The sequence below is a fragment of the Arachis hypogaea genome, chromosome 12 (assembly GCF_003086295.3).
Source record: "Arachis hypogaea cultivar Tifrunner chromosome 12, arahy.Tifrunner.gnm2.J5K5, whole genome shotgun sequence".
Taxonomy (NCBI): Eukaryota; Viridiplantae; Streptophyta; class Magnoliopsida; order Fabales; family Fabaceae; genus Arachis; species Arachis hypogaea.
In genome coordinates, this window is record NC_092047.1 from 115,418,004 (window position 1) to 115,430,098 (window position 12,095).

The 12,095-nt window shown below is 28.1% G+C and overlaps 1 protein-coding gene across 1 annotated transcript; it reads right to left on the minus strand.

The window, feature by feature from the left end:
- On the minus strand, positions 1–8,317 carry LOC112728509 (potassium transporter 5). Its single transcript, XM_025778673.2, has 8 exons — positions 7,948–8,317; positions 6,300–6,525; positions 5,195–5,446; positions 4,330–4,380; positions 3,647–3,907; positions 2,854–3,021; positions 1,438–1,692; positions 1–1,000 (listed from the first exon to the last, which is right to left on the minus strand). Exons 1-8 carry the CDS (start codon positions 8,092–8,094, stop codon positions 111–113), a joined length of 2,250 nt encoding a protein of 749 aa, XP_025634458.1. The 5' UTR covers positions 8,095–8,317; the 3' UTR covers positions 1–110.
- Between the last annotated feature and the right edge of the window lie 3,778 nt (positions 8,318–12,095).

Sequence of the window (12,095 nt, forward strand, 5' to 3'; positions counted from 1 at the left end):
TATTAAAATAATACATAAAATTTATACCAACAAACAAAAATAGTTGTCATATATAGGTCTCTCTTTCCACCTATTATTATTCTTATTTGAGCACTTAATTTCTATCATATTTAAAGTTCATATGTCATTCCCACTTTAACCTTACGCTCATGAGGAATATCAAACACTTTGTCACCTTGCTTCAAGTTCTTTTTCAAGAAATTGTAAGCATAATTTATCAAAATCTTCTTCCCAATGCCACTTCCTTTGCTTGCAACAACTTCACTCTCACCAATCAAATGAACAATTCCACCTTCCAACCCTTTCTCAATTTCCTCAATAATAGTCTCTTCACCACCATCATCACTCATTCTCTCCTCTTCAACCTTTTGAGATGAATCAAGAACCCTAACTTCACCAACAAATGACTTCAACCTTCTAACTAACAAATCCTCTAACGGCTCTTTTTCGTCGCGGACATCCGTATATCCATATCTCACAACACATCTAAATATCTTAAGTTCGTCGTGTTCGACACGGCGAAAAATGAACCTCTCCTCCATTGAAATCTTGCTAATTGGCAAAGATTTGATCGAGATAAACACCACAACGGAATGCAAGGCCGGAATATTCGACACATAATGCTTGAAAATTGGTGGAATTCCTTGAACAAGCTCCGAGTAGAAGATGGCAAATCCGGGGATTCTATGCAACCTTTTTTCATTAGCAATAATTTCCTTAAGGCTTTGAGGAGAAATCTTATGATCCAATTCATAATAGTACTTTTTTCTATACACATCATTCCAAATGTACATTATGGACATTAGGAACAATGCAAATGCTAGTGGAAGATACCCTCCATCCTTGAATTTGTATAGCACTGAGCTTAAGTATAGAAGCTCCACAGAACCAATGATAAGAACATAGCTTATGATTAATAGCAGGTTAGTCTTCCATATCATGATCATGACTAGAACAAGCAATGCTGAAGTTAGTGTCATTACAAAAACCACTGCTATTCCTGCATATCACAATATTTTTGTCCAATCAAAAATTGAAAAATTGCTAATATATATAGTAGTAGATTATCAATTTCATAAATATTAATATAATTTTATCTAATTAATGAACATTATTGATCCTTGTTTCATTCCTTCTAAAATTATGGCAATTTCACAAATTTTTTTTGGTTATCCAACTCTTAACAAAAACATTAATATAATGAGATATATGATTTTAGAAAAAACTATTATCAGAAAAAGTCAGCTATTATGGTAGGAGCAGAGTCGAAACATTCTTATAAGTTATCCTTTGTTACCTTCTCTTATCGATGTGGGATTTTACACAATTCAACATATAATTTTTCCTAGCTAACACTCATAAATAATTATGGCGATATATATAAATAACGAAGTTTAATTTAGAGTATGTATATATATAAGAGATTTATTTGGTTACCATAAGCATTGCCAATTTTGGTGGTGGTTTTGAATCCAGCAGTGACAGCAACACAAGCAATCATGAGTATGAAATTGATTTCGGGAACGTAAACTTGTCCTTCATATTTGGTTGATGTATGTACAACTTTGACACGAGGAAAACATCCAAGTGCTAAGGATTGTTGTATGATTGAGAATGTTCCTGAGATCATCGCTTGAGATGCTATGATTGCTGCTGCCACAGCAACAACAAACATTGGCCAGTATAGTTTATCTGAAACAACCACTCATACATCGTTAATTATTTTGATTACTTGTTATGTTGTTACATACACACACAAAAATCAACATTTTAGGATGATGAGAAAGTCTAGGGCCAGCAAATTTTGTAGTATTTAGCCATTAATTAATTATCAATGATGTTTTTAATGGTGTGAGATTGCATCTAATGGTGTAGAATCATTCAATTTCCTTTTGATGGTTAAGTGCTGGCCAGAATTTAACAAAAGTGCTGGCCTCCTAGCACTCCTCATAGATATTTTATACCGATATTTTGTATAATTATAAAGTTTAATTATTTTTTACGTTTATATAATTTAAAATTTTGTAATTAAATTTTTATAATAAAAAAGTTATATTGATAGTTTGAAGTTGAATTTTGAGATTAGACTGAAAAAAATTCATCGGTTAGCAGCTAATGTTTGTTTTGGAGACTAAATGAGAGTGAAAGATTGAGTTTAGTATTGTATTTAGTGATTTAATGACAACTGACAAGAGATTAAAACTACAATTTTAATTTTAGATATAAAATTTCAGTTTTTTTAATACTTTTTAAAAGTAGGAATACAAGGATTAAAATTTTTAAAGACAAAAATTAAAATTTTAACAATATTTTTTTTAATAACTAAAAATATTTTAATAAATATTCTTATTTTATCTCTATATTTATCTTATCTTAAACATAGTACTAATAAAGACATAATTAAGTTCTATATATTTACACTAAATATAATAAAAATTAAATCTCAATTTCTCAGTCTCTCAATTTCTACCTCTCAATTTCTATGTTTCAATTTCTATTCCAAATATAATTTTAAAGAACTAATTTTTGTTATCTAATATCAATAAATTTTGTTTAATTTTACGTCTTAAATTTCAAACTTTAAATTTAGAAAAAAAACTAAAAAAATAATTTTATAATAAAAAATTAACTGATATTAACTACTTAAGAATTGATTATATATATACTTTTGGAAATATTTTAAGTGCACCGGGAAGTACCGGTGCCAGTTATTTTAACCGTTGATTTCAATTAATATATATTATATATATTTTTTATAATTAAGATCAACGGTTAAAATAACTAGTGCACCGGTACTCCCGGTGCACTTGAAATTTTTCTTATACTTCTTTGAATGAGAGTTATATAGATTACGTGGTATGGACTTGTAGAAAGTATCAGAAACAAGATCATTGTGTTTGCGAAGGAATGAAGCTTGTCCAGTATAGGCCAGAATGAGAGCAGGATATGTCACAGAACACATGCTTATTTGTATAGATCTCACTGTGAAATGTCCAACATCCGCAAATAGTGCTTCAGTTCCTGCAATTTACTCATTTAACACTAAATTATTAACTGATTTAATCCCCTTTGATCAAATTAAATAATCATATTATATATATACATAAAAAATTAATTACTAAGTCAGTTATTTATATAAACTATATATTAATATCAAAATGTAAAACATATATTAAAATTATATAAATATATACAAATCAATTCCGCTACGTTACCAACAGTATTTCTGCCAACTTCTACCAACTCTTATTTATAACTGTGTTTAATGGAAGTGTCTTTTGTAGATATGTCTAATAAAAATATTTTTTTTATAGCTATGTTCAATAGAAGTGTCTTTATAGGTATATTTTTTGTGGATGTATCTCTTTATATATGTGTTTAAAATATAATAATTAATTATTATTGACAATAAGTTGACAGATAATATGTTGACTATACTTTTCCTATACGAATAGGAAAAGTCTAGGGGCTAGCAATTTTTGTGTTTTTTGGCCAGCACTTAACCATCAAAACAAAAGTGAGTGATTTTCCACCATTAGATGTAATCTCACACCATTAAAAACACTATCAATGGCCAATTGATGGTTACAAAACACCAAAATTGCTAGCCCCTAGTATTCCTCGTACCAATATATAATGACATAACCTGTTATTGATAGAACGACGCCACCAAGAGAAATCCAAGCATCCTTCTTGTTCCTCCGAAAGTAGTATACAATATATGCTGGATTTAGTGCTTTGATAACAATGGGATCATACTTGATGAAATTGTAGACACCGATGCCTCCAATGAACAAAAACCAAACACATATAATGGGGGCGAAACTGTACCCAACTTTATCTGTTCCAAACCTTTGAACCATGAATAGGCATATCAAGATTCCTATCGATATCCCAACAACCCGCTCTACATTCACAAATCACAACCATCAAATATATATAATTTTATTATTATTATTATTCTCAAAATAAAACAAATAAAGGTTATAAAATCGCTGGACCATGTTCATATATATAGATAATGATCACAAGAATTACTTAACTATAATTCAGTAATAAAATAATGAACCAAAATAAGGTGATAGAAATCTAATGAAATAAATATATAGTATCATATTATAAGGCTTTTTAATAGGTAAATATTTTTAATAAAATAAAAATTCGTCTTTTATGAAGTTCTTGTCTTATTATTTAACATTCACATCCACCAAAACGGCAGAAACAAAGCAACTCTGAGGCCTACATTTTTGTCCATAAAAGAAATAAAAACGAAATAGGATATATATATTTTTGAAATTACATAGCTAGTAGTATATATAATATACCTACCGTCAGTTATTTTTGAAGTAGCTTCCTTGAGCCCTCCCACAGCAGATAAAACTGCAATCGGATGAATTCATTAATTTATTTCGTTCAATAAAACTTTTAATATCCTATTTAGAACTATATATATAGATACTGTTCATATAAAACGAAAAATATAATCAAATAAACAACATTATATATTTAAGTGATATACATTTTATCTCTCCAAAAGATCATAAACATCTAATTATTAAAACTAGTTTTCTAGATCATTTTTTCATAAAAGATCAGGATAATATTTATTACCTGATGTTCTATAATTGATTGTATCACTATTTAATTTCTAAAGAGAAGAGGAATTGGTAGTAGCAATAAAATGATTAGAATCATTTTTAATAGAGTTAAATTATATGGAGATAATTAATTTTACTGTCAATATGAGTCAAAGCCTTTTAATTTTAAATCTTACATATGAAAGTTTAAATTTTGAATTTCTCTAAATAATTTAAAAAATAGAGTTCATAATATAATTTTATAATTAAAAATATTGACTAAATTAATTTTTTATTTATTCAGTTCTTTTTAGAAATAAACAAATTAAAGTTATCCCTATGTGGATAGTAATTTTTTATTTTATTTATTTTTAAAACTATCTTCCTAATCTATATGTACAAATGAAAAGTTGATTTCATCCAAAAATAATAGTATTCTTGTATAGAAATAGTTTCAAATAATTGTCTATATGGACAAACCAAAAACACTAAACTTTTAATGTACCATTTTATAAAAAAAAGGGGTGTTATTTAAAACCCAAAATAAATAAATAAATAAATAAATACCAAAACAAAGGAAGAAAGAAAAAAAAATATAGAGAATGATTATTAATAACCAGAGATGCAAGGAGTGAGTACACCATCCCCAATGACCATGGAGGTACCAAGCATGGTGACGAGCAACAAGAAGAGCTTTGCAAAGTAACTGTTCTCAAGCTTTGACTTAACCATTGAAGCCCTCTTTGTGGTACTATTCTCAGGCAAATCTAACTGATAATTAGAAACTTCTGCATCTTCAATTTGTTGATTTGGAGTAAGACTAACTTTGGCATAGCGGCATATTAGAGAGTACAAAGCAAAAGTCCCTCCTAATAATAATAATTAAATCAATTCATGACTAAATTAAAACAAATTATATAACCATCATATCATTATGTATATTGTATAGATATTGATTTATCTTATATTATTTTTGAGGTAATTAAAGTAAAATTAAAAGTAAATCTATAATATCATCCCTATTAAAATAATGCAGGACAAATTTGTCTAGCATCATAAAAATAGAAATTGACATATTAATCTTCTAGTATATAAATTTTGTATAAAATAAATTAATCAATAACTTGTCATCTTTTCTTTTCCAAAGAGTGATTAATGCATTAAATTTATTATTTTTTAATTTTGATATATTGAATAAAAAATTATATATAATCATTCAATTAAATTAATAAATTTAAATGACTTTTTAAATAATAAATTTAAAAATTAATTATTTTTCATTAACATGTCAACCACAATTAGTTATCCCGGTTAAATTTACCGACAATATATGAACATTAAATTCTTTTGTTTTTATTAGGTTAAATTATACAGTTGATTCCTACACTTTTAATGAAATTATAAATTGATCTCTACATTTTAAAAATTTATAATTAAATTTTTAAAAAGAATTAAAATTTGTAATTTAGTTCCCACAAATCAAAAAGTGTTAATTTAATAGAATATTCTCAGAATATACTGAAAATATTTTGTTAAAATAGAGAATATGCTAAAAATATTCTATTAAATCAAACACTTTTTGAACGATTGGGACTAAATTATAAATTTTAATTCTCTGGACTCAATTACAAACTTTTAAAGTGTAGAGATCAATTTACAATTTTACAAGTTTAATGACAATCGGTATAATTTAACGTTTTTATTAAGACGATCATGACCTACCATCGCCATTGTCGTTTGCCTTTAAGACGATGAGGACATATTTGACAAGAGGAATGAGGGTAATAGTGTAAAAGATGATAGAAAGAACACCCAAAATATCATCATTGTGCTTTATGCCATCAGTGAAAGTGCTTGAATAAACATACAATGGTGATGTTCCTATGTCTCCATACACAATTCCTATGCTTTGAAACGCTAGATGCATAATCATGGACATCGATGGCCCCTGAAAATAATGTATCATTATTAATATACATTTACAATAACCAGCCACCTTTTTATCATAATATGTGAAATTAAATTAAAGGAAAGTTGAAAGTAATATTATTGGCAATTAAATTGCCACGACTATATGTTCATCACAATTATTTTTCTAGTCAAAAGTATATAGAGAACTAAATTTAGATTACCTAATATCAACAATTTTTTTTTTCACTTTGTAAGAGTTTAAAGTTTAAATTAAAATTTAGAATAAAAAAAGTTATAGTAACATAAAGAAAAAAAGGAGATAAAACTATCAAATAGACTATTCTAACTCGCTTAAATTAGAGTTATGGTAGGTGTATACCAAAATCAACTACCAAAATTAGTCACCAGTATAAAATACATGTTAGAATATAAATATATATTAAAAATAAATTAAACTACGTATGTATTTATAAACAAATACATTAGTAGCTGATTTTAATTACTAATTTTAATATACAAATAGCATTTTTGCTTAAATTATACATGACGATCGGTTTATTTTTATTTGTTCACAACCCTCAATTTTTAAGTTCCACCCGTTTATAGCCAGCTCGACAAATTACAGACCGGACGGTTTATGTTTTAATTTAAAAAAAAAAATAGAAAGAATAAAACATCTGATTTTATGGGGAAAAAATTGGACAAAAAAGGACCACTTCTCTAGATATAAAAAAAACTTAAACAACTAGAGTTTTTCTTAGAAAATGGATCATGTTTTTTGGGTCAGGTCAATGGATTTTAAAAAATAAAAAGTACTAATTTTTTTAAACTAAAATACAAAAAAAAAAAAAAAACTAGTCACACATTTAATTTTGCGATTGACCTTGTATATTTTTGGGTTAATTAAGTTCAACTCATTTAACTCAAAGTTTAAATAAATATATTTTTAAAAATAAAAATCTACTCATTTAAACAAATAAATCGACTAATTCAATGAATTTGACATATTTTGACTGTCCTAAAAAAAGAGGTCATAAACATAAGAATGAAAAATAAATTTTAAAAGATGGTGTAAATTAGTAGTTATCAAAAGTTAGTTCTCTTCTTAAATGAAATCTAATTAGCGTGAGCCTAGAAATCGAATAAAAAGATCTTTCTTTTCTTAAATAAATAAATAAATAATTCATGATAATTTAAGTACAATAATATGCATGCAGGTTGAAGATACTATTCATGAACAGATGCCTGCTTATGGACTGGATCCTCCTCAGTCCTCATCATGTTTGAAATTAATGATAATCCCAAAAAAAAAAAAAAGAAGATTTATATGAGAACCTAGATGTAAGAGATAAAATAAGAGCGAGTAACTCATTATATTAAACAAAAAAAATACTAAAACTACTAACTCCTAATTATAAATATTCAATATTGTATGCAATTAGATTCAATCAAAACGTACTTTAGAGTGAGCAGAAGAATTTGAGAAGATGCGAGATTCCATGTCTAGAGAGTCATGTCTTCTTAATATCTTATTCTTTCCAGTGAGGCCATCACCATGATGATCAGAATCCTGATGAGTAGCATGGTTTTGCTCTTCTGAAGCCATATTAGTGTGATTTGGTTATACTACGATTATTGTTATTATTATTGGGCACTTAAGTTTTCCAAGGAGCAGCTATTTATATTGGGCATAGAACCGAGTGAAATTTTGTTTGAGTATCTAAACTACTGTTCTTGACTAAGTGAGTGTTTTGAATTTGAATTCTCTTATGAATCAAAGAGGAAAGAAATCCCACTACAAAAATTAAAGGTTTATGTGAGAGTTTTATGAAATGAGACGGAATTGGCAATTAATTAGTAATAAGATAAAACGCGTCAAGTGCGTGTGAGCTTAACTTAATTAAAAAATTATATAAATATAAATTATTCAATAATAAATTTGGACTTGTTTCTCTTAAGTATCTTGGAAATAGAAATGTTCTCTCTCTCTCTCTATATATATATATATATATATGGAAGTATGGAACATTCCTGGTTTCAAGGCATTTATATTTTTGTTATTACTTGGTCAATAATATATTTTGCATATACGCACATAGGAAGGCTCTTATAATTAATTTATTAGCTCTGTTTAAAGCAGATTATGTTGCAATCATAATGAATTCTGTTTGCTATGCATGGTATTATATCATTAGAATTTAACAAGCAACTTATGTTAATCACTTGTCGCTTAAACAAATGTTAAAGTTCAAATTTTATTGTGTATGTAATTTATATTGTTCAAATTAAATAAAACTCAAATTTGGAATGGTCAGCGAATTAAGGTTCAAATAACAGATTCTCTCGTTGATCCTGAATAGAGAAAGTTTGTATTGGTGTTTGACATTGCCTCCATCACACACAGCCTCCTGGTCACAGAGTCGTTGAAGGTCCGCTTCCGTCATTTGAGATTGCATTTTCCAAACATCACTAATCACCCAATAATAAAAATTGGGAACACCCCAGCCAAAATCACAGGAGCCGCCGCACCCTCAATTCTCCGCAGAAGCATACCTAAAAATAGGAGAAGCACCACCATCAACCCACTAAAACTATAGGGCAAAAAGCGGCAGAAGAAAATAAAAAAGTACCACCATCTCACGCAAGCCACGTCTACCAATAGTAGTACTCGCCCTCCCCAAAAAACAAATGCTACTGCGATAAATGCCTACAAACAACGGCGCTCGTCCCAACCAAAACAAAAACACTAATGCGAAATCAAAAAGCAAAAATGCAGATATGCAACATGAACAGAATACAAACAAGAGTAATAAGCAAATGGGAAGGATCACCAACCTAATGAAGAAAAAGGCAAACCAGAGAAAAATAGAAGCAAAAAACAAGAAGCAGAAAGCAGAAAAGTAGGCAGCGAAGCACCAAAAAGAAATGTAAGAAAGAGTGTGAAAGACAAAAGAAAGAAGAGGAGCAAACAAGGCGCTTCAGAAACTAATGAGGGCGAGGGAAAGGAATAGCCAAATCAAAAAATGGTTATGAAAGGTAAAAAGCCAAAAACACCCCTCAACTCCAACCAAAAGCATAGGGGTAAAAAGGAGAAAGACAACTCAAACGTCCCCTCACATTAAATATGCACTCTGGAAACGTAATCAATGAAACCCCTCATGAAATACAACCGGCACAAGAAAACGAAAAATTCTGAGTCGACATTCGGCCTTTAAGAAACATGAAACACCTCCACGCGACTCCGCTCCATCATCAACCCAACAGTCAATCCGCTAGGACCGAACTACCGACCTAACGATGACGCACTCGGCGAGACGCACATCCTCCAGCGACGGAGGTCGACCATGCTCGCCTTCCCGCTGCGGGAGCAACTGTTACGGATCCGGCCCACAACTGGAACGGGCTCCGAAGCTGACTACCCGGGTCGGATACCATCTCCCTTCTAAAAGGCCCGGAACTGGCCTGCTAGAACTTCTAACCAACAATCAAATTCAAATACCTCTCTTATCTTAACCAAATAAGATAAGATAAGATATATAATTACCCTCACCTATATAGAGGGGACCCCTTGCCCCCCTCAGTACGTCACTCACCCATACATACACCTTACACCTCTCAGGCCTATTCTGACTTGAACGTCGAAGTGTCTTTACAAGTACCACCTCCCATTGCTCCAGTCGAACAACTTGGCATCCACCTCGACCAAAGGTTCCCAATCCATCTCACAACCCGTATCGGAAGCATCATCTAGTACAGATATGCATGGTATTATATATATCATTAGGATTTAACAAATAACTTATGTTAATCACTTGTCGCTTAAACAAATGTTAAAGTTCAAATTTTATTGTGTATGCAATTTATATTGTTCAAATTAAATAAAACTCAAATTTATAATGAATTAATTTTTAATTTATTCGATTAGAAGATATTATAAAAAATTACAAAAATTATTAAAATTTAACTATTTTGTGTCTTAAAAATACATTTTAAAAGAATAATAATAAAATTTTTAATTTATTTAATTTATTAAAAATATAAAAAATTTCTTTTAATTTTAATAACTTTTAATAAAGTATTTTTTATGATATTTTTAAAATATATTTTTAAAATACGTATTAGCTAGATCTTTATAATTATTATGAAATTAAAGTTTCATAAGTAAAATGGAAATTCTCCTCCTAGTGATCGGTGCACGAATATGGGAGTTTGTTAAGTTATTATTATTATTTCAGATTTAAATATTTAATTTCTTATTCTTCTGGACAATCTCCAAAATAAAGAAATTGGCGGTTCATCATCAGATAGATGTGGCAATTGTCAAGACATAGTACATATATATCTGCCACCTCAATCTCAGATTTAATAGTCTTCATTTTATTTGACTGCATTTTTAGATTTATATAGATATATATCATCACAACATATAGTTTATTATTTTTGACAAACTATATTATTTTTATTTATCGTTTATTTTCCTAAAATATAATATACATGAACATAAATTATATATATATATATATATATATATATATATATATATATAGCCACTAACGTCTCCCTATTTTATGTATTAATTAAATATGTACAGAAATAATAAAAATAGGATTAATTGTGATTGCAATTTATAACTTAATTAAGAGGTTTTGAGTTTAAATTTTAAAAATAACAAAATAAAATATTTTTTATAAATTATATACAAATAAAATATTAAAAAAAAAACACCTTGTTATATTCTCAGGATAGATATTTATAACTTTATTGATTTTGCCTTATCAAAATTATTATATATATATATATATATATATATATATAATTTAATTTAATTTATGGGATGAAAAATTACTCATATTTAATTTATAAATTGTCTAAAATTTTTATTTTTAAAAAATATAGAATTTATAATATATTTCTTTCCCGTCTGAAAATAATTTTCTGAAATGTGAACATATATTTACAAATAGATAATCTAACAATATTTGATATGATATATAAACTCTAATACTATATCTTAAAATTATTTTAAAAAAAAATTTAAACTAATAAAAAATACATAAATAATTATGTCTCTTACTTTATTACTCTTCCTGGAGTTTGGATGTTTTGATTGCATTATTGATATATATATATATATATAAAATTGCAAATGCTTAATATACTTTATATTGTTATCATAGGTATCATATACAGATGAGGTAACTTTCCAACTTTCTGATTATGTAAAAAACAATGCAAGACTTGTCTTCATATTCTGAGTATTGTGTGGAGTAGGTAATATATAAGGATGATCATAATTCATTTGTAGTGACTAGTGAATATAAATAACTAGGCTGACATAGAACAATTTATACCCGCGCGTCTGATTTTGTTTAACTTATATATAGAAAACTTTTAGTCACATGTAATATACTTCGGCCAGAATTAAAGTTTTGTCTCCTTATATAATAATTATTACAATGCTAAATGGAGTTTTCTGTCTGGATTTATCGTTTGGAACGACTAGAGCAAAGTGTTTTATTTTAATAAGGCAGAGCAGACTTTGATTATTACTTTTGAATAAACTAATTTTAGTTGGGTGAAATTTGCAGAAAATATTACATTTATTTG